The following is a 22,638-nucleotide window of genomic DNA, read 5'->3' on the forward strand; positions in this document are numbered from 1 at the left end:
ATTGAAATGCAGGAAATCGGAATACAATTAAAAGTAGAATGTTATTCACACAAATATTCACAATGGAAAGTTCGTACATATCAATGCTCTTAAACGAATTTTTTGACCTCATTCGTGCAAATAGTACTCAACGTTTCTACATATATGCTTTATACATGAATGATTGCTTGAAATAAATTAGATTAACTTTCAAATTCATTCGTGCTTAATCGGGCAATGTCCTCAGTAAGCGTTCATCGAACGATTAAAACACGTTTACGCGAGGTTCGTCCAGAGAGACATTACATTACATTCAAGTTTCAATAAAGTATTAAGAGAATAAAATTTGAATAAACATGCCGTTAAATAAAAGTGTAAGGATCAATCTAGTTTCCACTAATTTATCAGGCTGTATGAATTTAAAATGTAAGTATCTTTTTAAGAAACAAATTTTAGTGAATGCATCCATTATTGTAACATACTTTTTTTTTAGTCCTCATTCTGAAGAAATTTGTTTGTTTTTAATTAACTAACTTTCTTTTTTTTTTAAAATACATAAATTAATAAACATAAATTATCATTCTAGGGTGCACTCTGCAAATCAAAAGTTTCACAAATGGAGTAAAAGACTTCTTGAAAATGCCTGATTGCGGATATGTACCTCGTACCTATAAGGTAACATTTTTTATTTTCACAAACTTGCGGCAAATTGGACTAATACTCTTATTTTCATTTTAGGGGAAGAACTACGAGGAAACGAAAAAAGCATATGAACTGATCATATCTCCTTCCTTGAAATCATTTTATAAAGAACCGTTAATGATACACGAAGGTCGAGGACAATGGTTGTGGGACTATCGCGGTAAACGATATTTAGATATGTTTGCTGGAGTTGCTACTATATCTGTTGGACATTCTCATCCGTAAGATTAACATAATTAACATAAAAAAAACTGATCGTTTGAAGATCCAAAGCTCCGAGAAATGGAAATCCTTTTTTGTAGAAAAATTGTAGCTGCTATATCCGAACAAGCATCGAAATTGAACCATGTATCATCTGTTTACATGCATACTTATTTATACGAATATGTAGAGAAGTTAATCGATAAATTTTCGGGAAAATTGAGGGTGGTATATCTAACAAATAGTGGATCAGAAGCGAACGAGTTAGCCTTTTTGATGGCTAGACTGTATACGCGCAACCACAATATCCTTTCATTAAAAAACGGCTATCATGGTGCAACTTATGGAACTTCTGCATCTACAGCGATGAGTACATGGAAGTATCCATTTATCACACAACCACCTGGTTATCTACATGTAAGTAAAATATGGAACCAACCAGTTAGATCCGAAATTTATGTTTAATCATTTCAGGCAGTACTTCCAGATATCTATAAAGGTACTTGGGGTGGATCAAAATGTAGAGATTCTGTCATACAAGTAATTGGAAGAAAGTGCAGCTGTAGGAATGGAGAATGTGTAGCTTCAGAAAAATATTTTCAAGAATTTCAAGAGTTATTTCACTTTAGTTTGTCATGTACTTGCAGTATAGCAGCATTTATAGCTGAAAGTATTCAGGTACTTATATTTAATTCTTTCTTCCTCAGTTTTTATATTTTTAATGTGTGACTATTATATAATATTTAGGGAATAGGAGGAGTAGTTCAATATCCCAAATACTTTCTTCAGAAAGTATATAATTATGTCCGTGAAAAGGGTGGTCTTTGCATAGCAGATGAAGTTCAGACTGGTTTTGGTAGAACAGGCGAGCACTTTTGGGGTTTCGAGGGCCACGATATAGAACCGGACATAGTAACACTGGCAAAAGGTATAGGTAATGGATTTCCTCTTGGTGCGGTAATTACTAGTTCTGAAATTGCCGAAACCTTAAACTCCGCATTGCACTTTAACACATTCGGTGGAAATCCTCTTGCTTGTGTTGTGGGATCGACAGTATTAGACGCAAGTATACCTAACTTTATATATTTAACTTCCAAGCCAGTTACATTAGTTTTCAAGATTATACATTACAAATTATAACACACCGATAAGTTGAAATATTAAATAATCGAATAAAATATAGATTATAGAAGAAGAAGGTCTTCAACAGAATGCGCAAACAGTCGGTACTTATTTGATCAACCGGTTTAGTGCATTCTTATCAGAATTTCCAAACATCGTTGGCGATGTTAGAGGGAAAGGTCTTATGATTGGAATTGAATTAATTTCAAATTCTGAGACAAAGAAGCCATTAGAAAGTGAACGCATACTCGAAATTTTTGAAGACATAAAAGATATGGGAGTTCTTGTTGGAAAGGGAGGGTTACATGCAAATGTAAGTTAATCGTTTCGTTATAACATTTAAATAATGTTGAATATTTATGATGCTCAATGCATATAGGTATTGCGAATAAAGCCACCTTTGTGCGTAACGAAAGAAGATGCAGATTTCACTTTTGCCGTTATTAAAAAAGCACTAAAGAAACATGATGATAAATACTGTAAGCAGAGTGGAGCGTAACTGAACGTAATACGTAAATACAACTCCTTTTATTTGGTATAATCCTCTATGTTACATTTGTACAATGTGGTTCGTTTTTTTGCTTTCAGTATATCTTAGTTTAACATGCAAGTTAATTAGCAATTTGTACATAGAACTGATCATTCAAAATACACATAGGCAATGATAATTATATACCAATTATGTACAAGTATTTTTTTCTTCATTTGTCATCTGATGAAGTTGAAATCTACAGAAGCAGATGGTTGAAGTTTGAAAAGAGCTAAATGATTCGTGTAACGAAAACACGGTAAAACAGTAGTGTAGCGACAAATTAATATAAACTTTTTTCTTTCTATAACTTCAATTATTATATTTTCAGTCTTTCCAGTGAAATGTGTATTAGATTTGCTTAATGAGTTTTGTTACGTAATCACTACTTAACTGTTCCCTGATATTTTTATATAAATGCAACAATGATTGCATACGTTTTACCATCGTAAATATATATATATATATATTTTTAATGTATATATACATAAAGCGATCCTTTTGTTTAAACAAATTATTGATTTTATTTTAACATTTAAGAAACTCTATGATTCGTATATTTAATCTGCTTTCAAGTTTTTTAATGACAATTTCTATAAAGTTAAAAACTTTTCTAAACAGCAAGTTAATTAATTTTTTGGAAGACTTACAAAAATATTGGTCGTATGGAAATGTATTGTCATAAATAAATATAAAAATTTCAACATGTCAAAATCAATATATATTAACAAGTATAAATGCAATCAAGTGAAGACAATAATCTATGAAGATTTTTAATATATAAAATGAGTTTTGGCACAAAATAGTTTCTTTGAGAAAAAAATCCACGATATGGACACCAAACTGTATCTGTCCCTTATTGTCTACAGTTTTCAACGAATTATATTTAATTAAAAGTTTGCCCATTGCATCATAAAATATTCAATACTTTCACGATAATATTATACGGAAGAGGTAACTGCGACATTATCTTTGTAAGCATTAAATAATTAATCGAATTTCTTCGACCTATTAAACCTTCTCTCTTCTGTTAATTAGAAACAATGAGTGAAATGCGTTAGATATGAAACATGCAAGTAGTCACTAAGAAAATAAACATTTCCTTTAACTCTTAAGCAATTAAATTGGTCAAGATTATTTTAGAGTCTGGTAATGTATCAAGAAGGTAATGAGAATTGTCTGCCATTGAAGCTAGATCAGCCTCTAATAATGCCAGTTGAAGTTCCCTACGTGCTTTTTGTACAACATATACCATTAATGAGATACCTATTAGAATCTGAAATGGAAATGTAACATATTGATATTTTTTAAAACTATAAAGAAAAGTTGATTTTAATTCTTTGGTGTTAGAAATATACCTGAAAGCAGAAGACAATATAACCAGTTGCTGCTGTTGATTTGTCTTCAAGAACATCCTGCATAGATCTTAAACTACTGCCCAAGTAAATATTGATGATCTGAGCAGGTAGCAAGCCTAATGCACTTGCTATGTGGTATTGAATACCACCCATATTGCTTACCTAAATATTTGCACATATTACCATTAATGTGTCTTGTCATTTACATTATTAAATATTATTATTGCAATTAAAAAAATACATACAGCAAAAATAGTATTTTGCAAACCAAAAGGAATGGGAGTTAATCTCGTAAACAGCACAACCTTGAAGGCTTGTGGTCCAGATATTACCCTGAGAATTGCTCTTGCTGTGTCATTTTGTAAAAGAGCTCCAATGGGTAATTTAGATGACAGCGAGCTGAGGGTGACGTGTGCTATAGCTATTCCCAAATTAGCAGATAATACTACCATGACAACACCTCTTAATATACCAAAGAGGTAGCCGCTGGCAATGATAAGGAATAAATAACCAATTACAATAGGAAATGAGACCACTGTGAACAATGCAATGAATATTACAGTGACAATCCAAATGTTCTGATGTTCGATCCAATAGAGTAACACTTTAATATAGTCTTTGCAAATGAAGACAATTGCGCCCAAAAGAGCTAGTGTAGCAATTGTTACAGCAATGTAACATAACGAATTAGAATGAATGCAATTGCACTGTATTGAGGTGGAATTTTTTGATGGACGGACGCCAGTTTCCACATCCTCTATGTTGATTATATCCATGTCCAATATATGTATTCCTCATTATGAACAAGGAAACAATGATTTCAGGGCCATCCTTTTGTTATGACCTATTTACAAAAATACTAGGTAATGTTAGATATATTGATACTATATCTATATTATCTAATAACATATATTTGCCTCCTATCAATTATACTTCTAAGTAATTATTATATTGGTCATACACTGATATATAAAGATATTATAGATATGTATAAGTGGAAAAATACCAGAACATTTGCAATGAATAACTGATCACTTTTTATGCTAAAATGTATGCAGAATAATTGCTTCTACATATGTTTTTGTTCATTCTACAATAGCCAATACAATCTTATAATTTTTTATAAATTTATAAAAAAAAGGCTGAGGTTTTCTAACATATATTTTTACATATATTTTCAGAATATTATAAATATTATAAATAAATGAATCGCATCAAATATCATAAAAGAAGTGTGTGAACATGATCATCTTCCCTGTAAGTAACTCAAATAAAGCATTTATGTGTGCTATTTATAAGGAAAAGAGTAAGCTTTTCAAAGCATGAATACAAGAAAAGCGAATCAAATTATTTTTTGTTATGAATTACTACACGCGTAGAACACGTAACAAAACAAAAATAACAACGAACGTACAAATGAAATGAATTTTTACCTTGTGACACTTTTATAACAAAAAATTTCGTAAATCATAGCTGCCTTTATTTTCCTCATCAACGTTCGATTACAAGTACACGATGTGTGCCAATGTTGGTTTCCTTTTCCTCATTTATCACTATTTCGTGGCGTAGGAAAGGAATAATACTGTTATGACAAAAATACAAGTCGCGTAAGCTCGTAAAACACAATAATTGAAATCCGTTTACGATTCTCGTTTACGTCAAGCGCTATAGGTCGGTGCAAAAGCAGGAACATTTTATTCTCCAACAACACACCTATTGGCTTATCAAAGAATGTCCCATAACAATTCCGTAACACGATATTTAAGTCGACGAGACTTAAATATCATGCATTTACTCTGAATATCACGCCTCGAACTAGCTAATCGTTAATTCAGAGAGATTCACATCCATTATCTGCAAAGCTAGCAGAAATTCTCTCAGAGGAAAACGTCCTCGTTCAGCCTAACAGTCGAACTCCAGTTTAAGTTCCAACATTCTATATTAGAACTTACTGACGAGCGTGTAAATCATAATTTCAACCCAACAAAGTAACAATCGCAGTTTCAATCTAGCCATAAGTTTTGTTGCTTTATTAACGTTGCTTCTACCTTTACTAGGTCTGTCATTATATAGTGCGGTTTCTTGGAAATTACCATCGCATCGACCATTGCCCAGCGACACGAAATATAGAACGAAAATAATCCGAGAAGTAACGCTCGGCGGATAATTAATCGCAGTCATTTAAAACCGCAAGATACACGCTCGCGATATTAAGGACACATCGGTTGGGTTTCATTTAGAAAGTGATAAGGCTGGGAAAGCAACATCTCGAGTCGCGGGACTTGTCAACCTTGTTGGTTGCGGTGGCTGCGTCGTTATGGCGGTATAACGAATTTTTTTCAGGTTACAGCGTTAACAGGTGTAAACTGAAAAACAGAATGGTCACCCGGCCGCTTAGCTACGTTCGATTAATTAACGCCAATTGAGTGCTGTGTTCGTTAGCGTCGCTCGGACGTTTTAATCGGGCCCCGCGAGCATTTTACAATTGTCAACGGCGCGTGGCGCGTCTGAATTTTCTGCATGACAGAGGCTCGATTGTTGACAGAATGATCGTTGAAAGAATGCTGCAATTGGGTCTTGCCGTGACGCTGCTCGTGAACGTATACAGCACAGCCGACGACAATTCTACCGTGGACGCGAAATGTCAGTTCGGTAAAACCCTGCGAAAACAGGTAAACGCGGAACCGCTGAATGGTACCTGTTTGCGGGATATCGTCGCGAGGCTCTCGAACGAGTTTCGTACAATCACGGACGCGGAGCTCGGCTTGAAGCCTTTTCAAAAGATGCTCGGTGAGATGGAGTTCACGAATGCCACGAACAGTTTGAACATGAGGCTGAGTTTACTGGTGGACAAGCTGAACAACAAACTGTTGTCCTACGCGGAACTACTGAAACAGAGCTACAACATAATACAGCCAATTTTGGAGAGGAATGGGAATCACTTCGATTATTCCGGGTCTATAAACAGACTAGATTTGATATCGAACGGATTGGCTGATTTTTGCTCTCATATTACGCAAGGTACGTAAGGTAATTGTATTTAATATTCTTAGTGTAATGAAGGTTTTATGTGTTACAGAATTGGCAATTCAATTGAGAAATCATGAATGGAAGAACTTACATCTGTTGCCCTTTATGTACCCGGTTACTATGTGTGGCCCGCCTAGCGCTGGTCATAATATCGGTCCATTGCTTTTATCCCAGTATTGTCCAAGGAAGAATGTGTTGCTGCTGCTTGAGCACGCCACATTCATGTCCGAAGGGGACATTACTCTTGCCCAAATAACTGCGGAGACAATAATCGATATGTTATCTCACACAGACTACATTAATGTTATTGGTCTGTCTAATAATAGCTCTATTCACTGCAAAGATAATTTATTAAAAGCTACAGATGTCAATAAATTTCAACTAGCACGTTATATTCATAGTTTAACCAGGGCAGGTACATGGTCACTTCTTCATGCATCATGTATATTATTATTCTCCTTTTACTATTATATATTTATATTAAAAATTGGGTTTTTGAATTTTAGAAAATAATGACACGATCGAATTTGATTTTAATAAGTTACTACAACATGTCAAAGGTGAAGTTGTGTTCATACATTTGACCAATACGCTTAAGCTTTCTTTACACTTAAGAAAGATAAAGAATATGATTTCTTCTGGAAAAATAAACGGCTATATAAGAACAATTTTAATTCTTTCAGGTAAGTCAGATCAAGTATCTTTTGTTGTAATGCATTATTAACACAATTCTTTTTCCTTTGTAGATCAGGAACCACACTTGAATAATAAGGAATACAATGATAGCATTGTAACTCTTCCTACACAAAATATACTCGGTTTTGAAATATCAAAACTATTCTCTGATTTAAAATGTTCTAAGGAACACAAGAAGGATTATTATTTGTCTGACCCATATTTTGATTTGTACAGTAAATCAATGACAGTGTCTATTGGACATATTACAGAGAAAGCGTTGATATCTTTAGACATTAAGTTGAAAAATTTTCTCGATGATATAACGTACTTTAACGTCGGTACAGATGCGTATGCTATTCTATTCGATAATAAAGGAATAGTTTGGATTCACAAAGATTTTCCACGAATAGAAACAATGATGGATCAGCCACTTAAAGTTAATTTGCATCATATAGAAAATATTAGCCCCGAATCAGTAAGGACCATGATCAAAGAACATGAAGGGATTATAAACGTGAAAACACAATTGAGAGAACAGGTACATCGATACTTACAAATATGCATAAAACTCATATTGATTCAGATTTTACATTTCAGAAATGGTATCGTTGGAAACATTTAGCATATACGGATTTAATAGTGTGCATAGTGTCGACGACTAACGAAAGCGTGTTACCTGTTGCAAAATTGGTACCAACATTATCAATGACTATTCTACACCATCGTCTCGATCTTTTGATGCATAGTATCGCTGATAAAAGCATTTTGTGTACCTATCATAACAATCTCTTGTCTTTGTGTATGTTATTTTTGAAAGTGCGAAGTAGAAAATTTAGAGAACGTATCATTTTAAGAAGAAATATATTTATTTTTCAGCGACGGGAGTAGTCTATCTTTCTCCGTGGTGTTTCCAATCTCCAGCAGAACAACTTAAACTATTAGAAACCGGAACTGCGGTAACACTGCAGAGTTATATGGCGTACTTAAAGGATTTAACAGGGTTGTTAGCTAATCCTGGTCTACATCAGTCTGTTAGACCAGATGTAGCTATGCTAACTCAAATGCTCGGGTACTTTAAAGCCAGGCATGTAGAAAGTGCTTTAAATAAGTTTATAATAAGAAGGTACGATTTAAATTGTTTGATATAACAACATTTTTGAAGAAAGAGTTTTTCAGTCATTTGCTTGCAGATATATTGTTGGTACCGTGAGTGGAGTATTGGAGATTTACCCAGGAATCATGTTTGATTCTGGTTTCGATCCTAAACGAAGAATGTGGTACGGCAAAGCATTGGAGCATCCTGGAAAATTAATTTTTACGCCTCCATATTTAGGTGCTGGTGGTTCTGGATACGTTGTTACGTTGAGTCACGCGATTCATCGTAATTCAGAGTCACTTACAAAAGATGATGCTATCGCAGTTGTATCTATGGATGTAGCATTAGGATTCCTTTCAAGATTACTGAAAGGAATGTTTCCATTTTGCAATAATTCGACGGTAAAATGTTTCCTAATGGATGATAAGGGATATTTGGTCTCTCATCCAGCGTTGTTAGAGCCGCACGGTAAAATTGAGCAACAGCATTTAACTCATAAAGAGTTGTTGGTTGCAAACGATATATTGAACCATGAACTTTTCGTGAAAAAGAAATCTTGCGCGAATTACTTAGACGGTACCGTGCAAAGGTACTATCAATTTAACACTTCGCTCGATGAAGTTCTTACGAATATAGTTCACGGCGAACATTGCGTTAAGTATCAAGTAGCAGCTGTACCTGGAACCAATGTATTTTTGGGAGTAGTTAACGTGACCTGCAATTTATTAAGGGCTTTCTGTCCGTGCAGCACGATGGATCGTTCGTGTTTGAATTGCAAAAGAATGGAGCAAACTGAATGCGAATGCCCTTGCGAGTGTGCTTTGTATTATTCGAATTGTGCAGAATATAATATGAACGAGATGAACGATCTTGAACCTTGTCCAGTACCTTACGAACAAGGGTCGCAAATGTCTTGGATACAATCCACAAACCTGAAAACATGTCCGTCCATTGATTGTAAGATATTCAGAACAGAGAATGAGTGTCTAGGTATCGTTGGTTGCCAATGGTGTCACATAGATAGCGATGGAGAAATGCCATTGCAAGCTCCGTTTTGTAGTGATATGTCTCGATGCTTTAGAGGTATTCTTGGGTCTTTTATGCCACTTAGCGATGGCACATATAGTGAGTGATTTTCATGTGTATTCTCTACGAGTATTTTTAATTAACCTTTTTTTTATTTCAAAACACGTGTAATTATTTTTTAGATTCTCAATCAACGGAAGAAATTGCAGTACGCGAATGGCCATCGGTTGGTCCAGTAGCTGGCGGAATATTAGCGTTTCTTTTAATACTAGGAGTAATGCTATTTTGTTATAGACTTCGATCTGTTCAGTCTGGTTTAGAACATCAGTGCTTACATATACATACGTCACCCGACATGCTACGTATGACGCATTTGGAAGGCGACGTGGAGCCTATGGAGTTGGAGCAAACGAAAAATAACTTAGATTCTCTTATAAGGGACGGTGTAGCTCCTATATCCCCGTACAAGGTTTCTACGAACTATAGGAAACCGCCTGGTGGCGATAGCGACCACGGATACAGTACAATGACACCCCACGACGATTTTGAGCAACAAACATTCGCTGAACCGTTATTAGTAGTTGGTAGTAATACCGAACCCGATCTGAGAAGGCGATCCATTTGTCTTCCATCTCCAATGACTCATTTAGGATCTCCTCATCATGTTTTAGCACCAGTCACTGTTCACTGTAACATGGAAGCTAATTTTTGTTAATTCCTATTGACAAGCAGTAACGAGGAAAATTTTTATCTAGGTATTGTTCCTTTGAAGAAGTAAAGATTTACTCGGATAGCGTTTATATTATAAAGCATAATGTAAAGGACAGTTTTTCATTTTCAAAAGAGAGAACTTATAATTTTTATAAATTTTTTTATAAATATTATGCTTTTTGTACAAGCTATATAGTGATTTCTAGACGTATACGTCTGTTAGTATTATTTTAGAGTTTAGTTTAAGAACGAGTAATATTAGTTCGTTAAGGAAGAATCATACTTAATTAAAATATAAAGCCGGACGTAATTAATAATTCTTATCATCCTGTTGGTAAAGTTTTAATATTGTGTTTTTTTTCTACGTTTCCGTAATTAAGAATAATGCAACAAATGTAAATGTATTCGAATATTACTTAAAACAAGCATATATTTTTTATATAAATTGAAAACAAACTGTGTATTATATAACGCAATAACGATATAATATATTTCACAGCTTGTTTTCATTATATACATTTTTGAGAAATGAACATCACAAAATAATTATTTATATATCGTATAAGTGTAAGCTATGTTAGATTTAAGACTTTTTATTAGAATTTATTGATGGATATAAATTCGCATAATCATTAGATATTTACATTTTTATACACGATGATCACTTTTGGAGAAGATGTATAGCGACTTTTTACGCATTAACGAAACAAAGTTTTAGAATTAACTGAATATTGTAACCTAAGAGCCAGTGTCTTAGGTATTTAGATTTTATACGTATATAATATGACTGACTACTTATCATTTCATCTTGCCAATACATCACTGTTATAAATGAAATATGATTTGTTGTAAACGGAGGTCATATACACTATTTTTGTAACGTATAGATGTAGAATGATTAATTTTTGAGTACTTTACACGTTGATCAGTATTTTAATTATTAAAGTATATAACTGCCGTTAAAAAAAAATTGTAAGTTTATTATTATAGTACGTAAAAAATACAAAAACGAATAAAATTGCCGGTTTATTGATTTTTCTTTATGTTTGTAAGGAAAGTTTAGCGTAGTATCGGTTACTTTAGATCTACTGTTTAATCTGTGAATTTTGTAGCAAAAAAAAAAAAAAAAGAAAAATATTCATGTACACGCAGTAGTTTTCATTATATTTTATACTAGAACTTATATTATATAAAATGTTTTCCATTTATTTGTTTTACAGTTAAGGTATAAAATCCGGATTCTTCCTTAAAATTACGAAACCTTCCATAATTGGTGTTAAAGGGATATATTCCTCGGTCGCGAGTTCTGCTCTTTCACCGTACGCCAATAAAACAGGGGTTGTGTGTGTTTGGAAACCAGTGATGGTTTTCGGCTTTCCTGCTTGACCCACGACGTCCACGGCAAGACCAACCCTCACTGGTACAGCCAGAGGATTTAACTTTTCGTCGAACGTTACTAACATCCTCGGTTGCATTGCTACTGCTAATGTATACAGCAAATAATGGGATCGTCCTAAAATAACTGAAAACAAATATTACATTTATTTAACTGGTACCGAATAATTGATACTTTGACCACAAAAGAGTTGAATGCTTACTATTTTTCACATCAAGGAAACCAATTAGCGTAGCTAAAAGTCCAGCAAGCGCAACAGGACTTAATACTTGTCGATCACTGTGATACGGGGAGAGCGTCAAAGTTCCTTTACCAAGATGTGTTAAGCCTTGCGCGATGCGAACCATGAACAAGTTGTTTGGGTCTTTCGCGTGGAACTGTGCAAGTTGTCTTAACATTGCGGCCAGTCTCGCGTTGTTCGTCCCAGCTCCGACTAAACCCATCGCGAAGATTGCATTGTGCGCTACTTCTGGGTCGCTATCGTGCGAGAATTTGGACAACGTGTCGAGTATGTTAAGTTTCGGATTGGAAACGGATATGAGTCCAAGCGCAAGGGGAACGGATCGTCGAATAACAGGCTCACAGTAACGCAACAAATGACCAAATGTTCTGTATGCCATTTCAGCGCCAATTTCTTCTCCCATCGCGATCAAAGCGATACCAAGTACTGCGATTGCCTGTCTCGAGCTGAGATCCTTTGGTTTGTCGTCTTTCTTTTCCTCTTTTTTATCTTTATCTTTGCGATCGCTCTTCTCCTCCTTCTCGTTTGAAGGTTCGTAATGTTCGGAACAAATGTGTAACAAATGCTGAATTTTCAGGACGTTCCCGGTACCAGCATACGCGCACACTTCTACCAAAGTTGTGGACATCGATTTGAAGGGTTCAGGTACTATTTCCAGGGCTGCTATTATAGCCTCTGCTGCTTCTTGTTTTCCTAGGAAACACAACCCAAGACCTAAAGGTAGAAATCGTGCGTACGTATCCTTAAGATCAGCCTCAGATTTCTCCATGAGAGCGTGCATTATCGTTGTAGTAACGCAAGCGTTGCAAGAGCCGACTGCAACCATGCCTAAAGCGAGGCCTGCCACGCCAATAACTTCCCAACTGGACTTGGGATCTCTGAGTACAGGAATCAAGAGCCCATAGACAGCCTCTCGATTCGAACCTGCGTATGCTAATCCAAGACCAACAATTGCGCCAATACGCATAGTGTTGCTGCTGTGTAGCACATAGTCGGACAGAAGTGCTAGCGCAGGATCACACTCGATCCTCACGCGACAATTGACGAGACCACAGGCTAATAGGGCACCAGATTTTATATAATCCTCGGAAGAATAAAGATATTTATCGATCGGTGTTAAGCCACCGTCAACATCCCATAACAGTACGAGGCCAAGTGATGCTGTTGCACTGAGCATTCCATGCTCCTTGTTTTTGTACAACCATTTATTTCCATCTTCAAGCAATAATTTATCCTGACCGAAAGCCGCATTCACGAAACCGTTGACGAAGCTTGCGGCGAGATTTTGCCTAGCTGAATCCACTTGGCCACCAGCGAATGGAGATCTAGAGTTCTCCAAGTGTGATTTATATACATCCTCCGGTGTTTTTGGCTCCATTATATCCAGCTCTCGCGCGAGATTAAGGAAATGATAATTCAACAAAGAATTGGACATTATTTCTACCAGGTCGTCATACTCTGGTGTAGATTCCGGGAGTTCTAGGAAAATCTGTTGCCTGCCCAACATAAAAGCTAACTGCTTCTGTACAGAGCTGAAAAAAGTACATATACATATATTTATATATTTAATTTGAACTTTCGATTAAATTAAATTGATCACAGTAACAATATTAACTTACAGATCTGTGCAATTTGTAAATATATCTTCGATTAGTGGCAAATCGTTCAACTGCATTGCTAATCTCACAGCCAGAGGGTACTGACCAAACTTTCTGTATAATTTGGTAGCGGCGTGTAACAGAGTACTATTCTCTGGATCTGCCACATACTGTACGCAACTGGTTAGATACAGACAAACCCTTTGATACGCGCTTTCATCTACATATTGCTCCAATAAATCCAGCCTTTCAATCTCCATTAACAAATCACAGGCTTCAGTTTCTGCATTGTGGGCCATGTTGTAAGGTACAATCGCGTGTACCAAAGCTATCAGCTTCTTGCTGGTACCCTCCGCATCTTCTGTAAGTTCGTCCCATTCCCCGGCTAACTCTCCCGACAAGTGTCTAACGTATTCGTGTCCCCATTCTCCGATGGCCAAAGTAGACCCGGTAAGCCTATATTTTAAACATTCTCTGCCTTCACCCATGGTCATAGCAAGGACGGAAATGACATCAGAGCACAACTCCTTGGATTTTACATCCGTTATCTTTTCATAAATAGCTTTCATGGTATCGTAATGCGGTCTCATGAATTTCAAGGGCTTGGGGACACTGGTCATCGACGTGGTAGACGCGCGAATATGATTACGCAGAGAATCCAAAGCTGGATAATGCAAGTTGACGTTCGGGTCTTGCAGACGTTCAACGAGATTAGTTAATTCCTCTTGCAACAGTTTATCTTCTTCGGACTAAAAGAGAAAAAACAAGGTATCGAATCAAATTAAAATCATAATCAACGTGAAACTTTTATCCTAATTTGAACAACATCTTTTCAGTTGTTTAAATCTACAACGAAAGTAGGTGTATCTTTTCTGCTTTGCACTCTTCATTGTTAAAAGCCCATCAACAATCGCCTAGTACTGACCAATTCATTTTTCTCCTCTTCCTTCCCGCTTCTGGCCTCTTTATTCGTCTTCGACTCGACCTTCACGCTTTCCGGCATTTTCTCTTACAATAATCGCATAAAACGTGTACAAAACAGAATACTGGACCTCTTCTTTGAATCTACTTGCAGCCTAGGTTAAAGTTAATGTAAAGCCTATTTGCGAGTCACCGCTATTCATCATGAACCAAACGTGTTGCAGAACTGTATCGAATACCTCAGAATCGTTGGTTCTCCAGCCCGTTCGCCAGATGGCCGTTTTGTTTTCCAACGGCTGGCAGGAGCGAACGCGGTTCTAATTAATGGTGCGTGTCACTTCGTATCAAGCACTATGCTCCGTGAAACGCTTCGCTTCGCAACTGCTCACGACCGAAGCGATCTGGCCATGTAAGATTGAAATGGTTAGGTTCGCGTTAACTTATGGAGACGTAATCGTGTTGATGAAAATAAAATAGTAAACGTTGTAAAACCACGTAGTTATATTGAGCATTTCCAAGATGAGCCGCAGAAGAGTTCACGAGGAGGAAGATGGATACGGTAAACGTCCCTTTTTATTTGTAGTAACGGTAGCTGAGAAATTGCGAATTGTTAACGATAAGAAAGTTGTTCGTTTTATTTTATGAGATAAAATACTTATTCTTTTGCTCTGGCGATTTTTAGAACGGGCGTATAAGAAACGCAGGAGAGTATCAGAGAATCAAGAGATCGAGGACAGGCTTGAATCTCTCATTTTAAGGGTAGGAGAGAAGTCTACGTCGTCTCTGGAAAGCAATCTCGAAGGACTAGCTTCGGTGTTGGAAGCAGATCTTGGATTATTTCGTAGTAAGATACTTAGGATTCTGACAGAATGTGCTATTAGAATGCCGGAGAAATGTACGATCTATACTACGCTCGTTGGGTTGTTGAATGCGAAGAACTTCAATTTCGGCGGCGAATTCGTCGACTATATGGTGAAGAACTTTAAGGATGCATTGAAAGCTTGTAAATGGGACGTAGCTAGATACTCGTTGAGATTTCTAGCCGATCTAGTGAACTGCCATGTTTTGTCTTGTGGATCTTTGATGCAACTGTTTGACAATATGTTAGATGCTGCAAACGAAGACGGTGTACCTCAAGTGAGGCGCGATTGGTGAGTAAGAACACACTACCAAATCACATAATGATACGTTCCTTAGAAAATATCCTTATTGTTAAGCAATGCAAGAGAGAAAATATATTTATCTAGTGTCACTTTCCATAGGTACGTGTATGCTGTATTATCAACATTACCATGGGTTGGTAGAGAATTGTATGAAAAGAAAGAACAGGAGTTAGATCATTTGATGGTGACTATAGAGATATTTTTAAATAAAAGAAGTAAAAAGCACCAACCAGCGTTAAGAGTATGGTCTAGCGATACGCCTCATCCTCAAGAAGAATACTTAGATTGTTTGTGGGCACAAGTGAGAAAACTTAGACAGGACAATTGGGCAGAGAAACATATTCCTAGACCGTATCTAGCGTTCGATTCTATATTATGCGAAGCGTTGCAACATAATTTACCTACCTTAATGCCACCGCCACATCATGAATCTTATTCTTATCCGTTGCCCACGGTAGTTTTCCGCATGTTCGATTACACGGATTGTCCAGCCGAAGGACCGCTGTTACCTGGAAGCCACGCTATAGAACGTTTTCTCATAGAGGAACATTTAAGGCAAATTATCAATAACTATTTTTTTGAAAGAAAAGATTGGTATGTATTTCTTTTTTATACATATTGTTTCCATAGTATTCCTGCTGCATTAATAAAACTGTATGTGTAATAAATTACAGTGCAGCCCAATTGTTGAACTTTCCATACAAAGCAAAAATACCTTTGGATTATTGTATTGTAGAAGTAATATTTGGTGAATTATTTCGACTACCAGCACCAAAACATTTAGAGATATGTTATGGATCGATTTTGATCGAGCTTTGTAAATTGCAGCCGTCGACAATGCCACAGGTAAGATTAAATGTGATAATAATTTGTACTTACCAGTAGAGATATTTATTATTAATTTCATTTTTGTTCGATGCAGGTGTTGGCTCAAGCAACAGAAATTTTATTCCGCCGCATAGACAGTATGGCCGCTACTGCTTTCGATCGTTTCGTATGGTGGTTCGCGTATCATTTAAGTAATTTCCAATTCCGTTGGTCCTGGGAAGATTGGGATTCCTGTTTGCAACGCGATCCAGAGCATCCACGCCCTAAATTCATCCGAGAAGTACTTCTCAAGGCTTTGCGGTATAAATGTTAAATAGACTCTCTCTCTTTCTTTTTCTGTTTCTCAGAAAAATCCTAGATTTCTTATAATTCATGTTTAGATTATCGTATTACCAGAGAATAAGGGATATGATGCCAGAATCATACGCTGATTTAATACCACCTCCTCCAGAGCCTATTTATAAATATACTTCTGAAGGAGCCAGTAAGTGTACCTCACTATTAATGTTTCTATTCATAAATATTACACAGAATTTTAACACAAAACCATTTGTTTTTAGGTTCACTTTCGGGTACAGCAGCAGCTCACGAATTGGTTGTCTCAATTAGACGAAAGTGTACACCAGAGGAAGTACTCAACGTATTAAATACGTTACCAGGTCCGAGGGAAAACGAGGAGACAAATAATTTCAATCCCTTGAAAATCGATGTTTTTGTACAAACATTATTAAATCTAGGTTCAAAAAGTTTTAGTCATAGTTTTGCGGCGATAGGGAAATTCCACTATGTTTTTCAAGTAAGATTTAAAATAAATATTATTTTAAATCCAACGAAAGCAGAATTTTAGCACATAATGAATTTTGTGTTCGATTTCAGGTACTTGCTGAAACGGAAGAAGCTCAAATATGTATCTTGAGAAATATGTATGCATTATGGAAGAATCATTATCAAATGATAGTAGTTCTAACAGATAAATTCCTAAAGACTGGGATCATCGAATGCAGTGCTATCGCCAATTGGATATTCTCCAAAGAGATGGCATCAGAATTTACCAAGTACTAACAATTTCTTCGACAATATTAATTTACGATTTTAATAAATTATATCAATTGCACCCTGTTTTCTAGATTATACATTTGGGAAATTCTTCACTTAACAATACGGAAAAAGAACAAACACGTCACAAAGTTAAGCACAGAGTTAGCGGAAGCTCGCGAGAAATTACGAAGAGCAGAGAGTAGATCGGGATCATCGTCAGAAGACGAAGATAATAACAAAGACAGGAACCGGGAGAAACCATCGGAAGATGTTATAGAAAGGATGGAGGAGAAGCTAGAAACAGCCCAAGCAGACCAGAAGAATTTGTTCCTTATCATTTTTCAGGTACAGATTATTTTACCAGTGCATCATAAACAGGGCAAAAAAGGTTTAATTTCGCGATACTTTTTTTTTAGCGTTTCATTATGATTTTATCAGAGCATTTAGGACGTTGTGATACCGATGGCATAGATTATAATACTCATTGGTATAAGTGGACCATAGGTAGACTACAGCAAGTGTTTTTAACTGTAAGTTCTCTATTAGGTATTACGAATAAAATAGCTCTTTCTTTTAGCATATAAAATGTTGATTACTTTTCTGTTACTATTTACAGCATCATGAACAAGTACAAAAGTATTCGTCAACGTTAGAGACATTACTTTTTACGCCAGATTTGGATCCTCATATTTTGGATGTTTTCCATCAGTTCGTTTCTCTACGCGCGTGAACGTTGTTTTTATGATAATCATTTCATTATGTAAAATGTACTTTAAGTTGATACAAAAAATGAAAACGAAAATCTTTCATATTCCGTTTTTAAACATTTCACGTGATCATCGATAAACAGATCGTATTAGGCCAGTATATTTTTTCGTATAATGTAATTTTTATGACGAACTACAACTACATAAGAGAGAAGCGTTTGCATTAAAATATATTCTGAGATGTAACGTGAAAGTTATTTAATTTCTACAGAACAGTATATCGCGTGGTATGTGACATAAAGCTATGTGTAAATGTTTAAAATTTTTGCTACGGTTTACCATTTCGTTGATGTAAATATCGCGATTTTTGCCCACCTTTGAGTAGATTTCGTTTCATTGAAATATTTGCAGTACGAATGATAAAAACCGTACGTAACAGATGTAATGTAAATAAAAATTGGAGGGACAAAATTGTACCAATAATTTTTAGTAAGTAATTAATTAAAGACATATATAAACTTTTATTTGGATCAATTTTATGTAGTCGATAACAATACGGTGAAGTAACTCATTGCGACTTGAATGATCTACAAATATAGAGAGTTTGTAGTTATGATCAGATAAATATAAAATATCGCGGTGTAAGAATTTCTTACCGAGAGGAACGTTTCCATTGTCATCGGTGCCATTTTAAAAGCTGTTATTTTACTAGGTTTCAAGCTTCTTGCGAGCAAAAATTTATACAAATTGTGACTGTTTTTAGGAAGCATATACCACATCACCTCACATCTAAACGAATCAGCTCAGAATGTAGATAATTAACGAAGAGAAGCGATAGAAAATGTTGAAAAAATTCTTACGCTGCGGTATATACTTGTTCACTGTGATTCATCAATCTTTGTCCGGGAAAGCAAAGAAAGAATATGCGAGCAACTTGGAAAAACATAAACGGTCCGAATCTCGTCATTTCGCTTATGTTACCTAATTTCAGCACAGTCTAAAGATAGAAAAAATGTAAATATGAATCAAATCGTCGAGTGTCTTAAATAACTGGCTGTTCTGAAAATGATTGTTTCTTAAGTATCGAATACCAGAATCCAATCAACAGTCTTATTACTTACTCTAAGAAGAGAACAATCTGTATTTCTTCCTGTTTGGTTCTACAAATACTTACTTCAACTCCTGTAATACTAAGGGTGAGAACATTGAAGAACAGTTGGACAAGTATGGACTTCGCGAACAACGAGTCAAGAAGATTGGAATATCTACCACAAAAGCGAACTGATCTTTATCGTGTGAAGAAAGTAGACGATATGATAATACAGTAAGAATACCGACTCGATAGCGTTTTGATGTTCTTTTATGCATCTGAATAATTTTTGGTAAATTTTCTTTTCTTCTCTTAAAAACAAATCAGCATTCTTACACTGTTCAAATGAACAGTTATTATCCTGTACGTTTATCAAGCCACTTGTACGCAGAATTTGTAGTGTTTTTAATTGATAACTGGAAAGAACGATCTCTCTTTGCGATTAAACGTTACGAAATGTTATATTAGTAAAAGATAGTATTTACCTTACGATTGCAAATAAAGCATAGGCATGTTGGGCATACAGCATGTACATGATGTCGCAAGAAGCCATTAAATTAGCAATCATAGCCGTTCCCAAATAGGAATGTGCCGTTAGATAGTAAAAATACCGATGTTTGTCTATGCCGTAATCGAGTTCGAACAGAAAACTTTTTTCCTGAGAATGATTCGAGGGCGCAATGAGATCAGTCACCAAAGATATCGTTGGTAATGTTAAGTATGCCAACAGTGTCGCATAAACGTATACTAAAGAGGGAATAAAAAGATTCTCTTTACTTTTCAGAGAATGTTATTATTTTTATGACTCGATGCACTTACTGGCGTAGTAACGTGTAATTCTTTTTCCTTGCGACTTGTAATATTCGAGAATCTTATTTTCCGGACGATTTCTGTAATAATTACAGTCACGTTTAATATACAGAAGGACATCTTTGACCTGCAACCAGAAGAAAAGAAAATATGAGAAAAATTTCAATCTGGAATGTAAGAAAATTTGTTCTTCCCAGTTATCAGTTGAAAACTATACACATTTTGGACAAAACCAGACCTTGTTCATATTAAAAATTCCATTGAAGTATGCAGTGGTGCCGAGGAAAATTGATATGATCGGCGGCATGCACTCGATGACCGCATCGTAGTCGACTCCCCAGACGCTACACAATCCTCCAGACTAAAAAGAGAAAAGATAGATATACAAACGTGTACAGGAAGATGTCCATGAGATTGATGCTGTTTAACGACATTGTAAAACTTTCTAAACGGTAAGCTAATTCTATTCCATGCCAAATTATCAAGCTTTCTGATCCGACCTCGAATATGTTTAAAACTACATTAGGAATAGCAACGCTATCGTTCAGAAATATCCAGTATTTATGTTTTACGGGTATACGTTAACAAATTACGTATTTAACTGCGATACACTATAGTTACAATTCTTATTATACACTATTTAAGTTTACAATTGGGTGAATCTATAAAGAAAAGACAGGGATATATTGTTATTAAACGCAAACTTCTCATTCGTTTACAGGTTTCAGATACCATCGCAAACTATTAACACGAGTCGACTAGCGTCTGGATATTTACGAACGATAATGCACCCGTTTCAAAGCGAAAAACCTGGTACGAGTGTAAAACCAGAAGACTCGACGACATCAAAGGAGTCTGCCGCTGGTAAATTATCTTACTTTAAAATGAAGATTGCTCGTAGGAACGTTTTTCTGTACTTTCAGCGGTTCGTTTAATAGCGATCGATCCCTTTGCGTCCATTAAAAAACAAGACGTTCCTCGTACAGCGTAAAAAGGGAAATACGAAAGAGGTGGTAATTATCTCAAATTAACTGCTATTCCGCAGGTACATTTAATGCATCCAAGTACTTGGAATTATGTAGAGATTTCGATTTCGTGTTTAATTAATCTGGAACTACTATATCGACCGTTTGAATCATTAAGCGCCTCGTTAATGGTTTAACGAGCGAATCTTCGTATATTTTCCTGCTCTAATTCTTATCGATCAGTCTTTGCCTTTTTCATACGATTGCCAAGTGGAGGGACGAGAGAAACGCCAACGTAGCCGACATGGATTTCTTCGACCAGCCAGCGTACTTATTGAACAAGCGACTTTTAACTATCATTGGGATATGGCCATTCCAGAGAACCCCACAGAGGCTATTCTTGCGAAGTATCGTTCTGTTCCTTTGCTTCAGTCTTTTAATGGCCGAGGTAAGCGTGGAAATAAAGTTGCTTTCATTTTTTATAGCTGTAACAGGATTAATGCTGATAAAGGAGCAGCAGTAAGACTGTGTGGTGCGATATTATGTAAATTCGATGTATTCCATGCCAGATAATCGTAGATCCGATCTTTTTGCAATCTAGTTTAAGGAGAAGAGTTTTTTAAGCGCCTTTAGGCGCCTGTACTATTGTAAATTACCAGAATTACAAGATATCACCTTGTAAAATTACTCTCTTTGTAAATTACGTTTGTAAATTATCAAAAAGACTCAATAAACGTTCAATTATTGCTAATTAATTGTTTAATCAATTAATAACCAGTCCAACAATCCCATAAAGACCAATCCTAATCCTTAAGCGAGATAAAACTCGTAAAAAATAGCCCAGCCCAAAATTAAACTAGTTCTAAGCTACTGATCGAAAAATTTGGAAAGTATCAGGAGAACATGACGTCATAGGAGGTATTGGAAATTCCAGGAATTCTTGATGACGTCATTTCTAAGAAATGGCACGTTCGAATACCTCCTCACATCTTATGTTCTCCTGATACAAAGTCAAAAATTGGAGTTCTCTATCGAAAAATTGGGAAAGTATCAGGAGAACATGACGTCATAGGAGGTATCGACAATTCCAGGAATTCTCGATGACGTCATTTCCAAGAAGTGGCACTTTGGGATACCTCCTATGACGTCATGTTCTCCTGATACTTTCTCGATTTTAGCGATCGAAACCTCGAAAATCGCGAAAGTATCAGGAGAACATGACGTCATAGGAGGTATGCTTGCCACTTCCAGGAAAATGACGTCACTTCTCAGAATCGCCGAAATTCCAGGAATTCTCGATGACGTCAATTCCAAGAAGTGGCACTATTCGGATACCTCCTATGACGTCATGTTCTCCTGATACTTTCGCGATTTTCGAGGTTTCGATCGCTAAAATCGAGAAAGTATCAGGAGAACATGACGTCATAGGAGGTATCTCAAAGTGCCACT

At 35.9% G+C, this 22,638-nt stretch overlaps 6 protein-coding genes across 9 annotated transcripts; 3 read left to right on the top strand and 3 right to left on the bottom strand.

Moving 5' to 3' along the window:
- Positions 1 to 312: 312 nt before the first annotated feature.
- LOC143427275 (alanine--glyoxylate aminotransferase 2, mitochondrial) lies at positions 313 to 2,524 on the top strand. 2 transcript variants are annotated; one of them, XM_076901228.1, is made up of 8 exons: positions 313 to 405; positions 566 to 654; positions 718 to 902; positions 984 to 1,299; positions 1,357 to 1,560; positions 1,630 to 1,944; positions 2,066 to 2,317; positions 2,384 to 2,524. In XM_076901228.1, the coding sequence occupies exons 1-8, from the start codon at positions 336 to 338 to the stop codon at positions 2,501 to 2,503; spliced, it is 1,551 nt and encodes a 516-aa protein (XP_076757343.1). In that variant the 5' UTR covers positions 313 to 335; the 3' UTR covers positions 2,504 to 2,524. The 2 variants fall into 2 exon arrangements, with proteins under 2 accessions (XP_076757343.1, XP_076757342.1); XM_076901227.1 differs by lacking the exon at positions 2,384 to 2,524 and having other exon boundaries at positions 1,630 to 1,948; positions 2,066 to 2,197.
- LOC143427276 (transmembrane protein 64) lies at positions 2,518 to 5,600 on the bottom strand. The gene is made up of 4 exons (XM_076901229.1): positions 5,325 to 5,600; positions 4,137 to 4,735; positions 3,892 to 4,053; positions 2,518 to 3,809 (listed from the first exon to the last, which is right to left on the bottom strand). Exons 2-4 carry the CDS (start codon positions 4,665 to 4,667, stop codon positions 3,645 to 3,647), a joined length of 858 nt encoding a protein of 285 aa, XP_076757344.1. The 5' UTR covers positions 4,668 to 4,735; positions 5,325 to 5,600; the 3' UTR covers positions 2,518 to 3,644.
- On the top strand, positions 5,472 to 11,125 carry LOC143427273 (VWFA and cache domain-containing protein 1). Of its 3 annotated transcripts, XM_076901224.1 has the most exons (10): positions 5,472 to 5,498; positions 6,437 to 6,912; positions 6,971 to 7,336; positions 7,428 to 7,604; positions 7,668 to 8,137; positions 8,197 to 8,398; positions 8,476 to 8,722; positions 8,790 to 9,820; positions 9,904 to 9,947; positions 10,016 to 10,285. In XM_076901224.1, exons 1-10 carry the CDS (start codon positions 5,479 to 5,481, stop codon positions 10,139 to 10,141), a joined length of 3,159 nt encoding a protein of 1,052 aa, XP_076757339.1. In that variant the 5' UTR covers positions 5,472 to 5,478; the 3' UTR covers positions 10,142 to 10,285. The 3 variants fall into 3 exon arrangements, with proteins under 3 accessions (XP_076757339.1, XP_076757337.1, XP_076757338.1); XM_076901222.1 differs by having other exon boundaries at positions 9,904 to 11,125; XM_076901223.1 differs by lacking the exon at positions 5,472 to 5,498 and adding an exon at positions 5,887 to 6,214 and having other exon boundaries at positions 9,904 to 11,125.
- A 317-nt stretch (positions 11,126 to 11,442) lies between these two features.
- Rpn1 (regulatory particle non-ATPase 1) lies at positions 11,443 to 14,785 on the bottom strand. The gene is made up of 4 exons (XM_076901225.1): positions 14,593 to 14,785; positions 13,689 to 14,416; positions 12,031 to 13,601; positions 11,443 to 11,954 (listed from the first exon to the last, which is right to left on the bottom strand). The coding sequence occupies exons 1-4, from the start codon at positions 14,668 to 14,670 to the stop codon at positions 11,653 to 11,655; spliced, it is 2,679 nt and encodes an 892-aa protein (XP_076757340.1). The 5' UTR covers positions 14,671 to 14,785; the 3' UTR covers positions 11,443 to 11,652.
- A 237-nt stretch (positions 14,786 to 15,022) lies between these two features.
- Cbp80 (nuclear cap-binding protein subunit 1) lies at positions 15,023 to 18,795 on the top strand. Its single transcript, XM_076900391.1, has 11 exons — positions 15,023 to 15,147; positions 15,271 to 15,739; positions 15,851 to 16,345; positions 16,426 to 16,597; positions 16,674 to 16,879; positions 16,960 to 17,063; positions 17,140 to 17,375; positions 17,456 to 17,634; positions 17,707 to 17,962; positions 18,034 to 18,147; positions 18,234 to 18,795. The coding sequence occupies exons 1-11, from the start codon at positions 15,108 to 15,110 to the stop codon at positions 18,345 to 18,347; spliced, it is 2,385 nt and encodes a 794-aa protein (XP_076756506.1). The 5' UTR covers positions 15,023 to 15,107; the 3' UTR covers positions 18,348 to 18,795.
- LOC143426763 (odorant receptor 10) lies at positions 18,775 to 20,952 on the bottom strand. The gene is made up of 9 exons (XM_076900392.1): positions 20,929 to 20,952; positions 20,463 to 20,585; positions 20,234 to 20,351; positions 19,900 to 20,161; positions 19,663 to 19,830; positions 19,499 to 19,589; positions 19,185 to 19,321; positions 18,981 to 19,113; positions 18,775 to 18,911 (listed from the first exon to the last, which is right to left on the bottom strand). The coding sequence occupies exons 2-9, from the start codon at positions 20,529 to 20,531 to the stop codon at positions 18,861 to 18,863; spliced, it is 1,029 nt and encodes a 342-aa protein (XP_076756507.1). The 5' UTR covers positions 20,532 to 20,585; positions 20,929 to 20,952; the 3' UTR covers positions 18,775 to 18,860.
- Positions 20,953 to 22,638: the final 1,686 nt, after the last annotated feature.

The sequence above is a fragment of the Xylocopa sonorina genome, chromosome 9, assembly GCF_050948175.1.
Source record: "Xylocopa sonorina isolate GNS202 chromosome 9, iyXylSono1_principal, whole genome shotgun sequence".
NCBI lineage: Eukaryota > Metazoa > Arthropoda > Insecta > Hymenoptera > Apidae > Xylocopa > Xylocopa sonorina.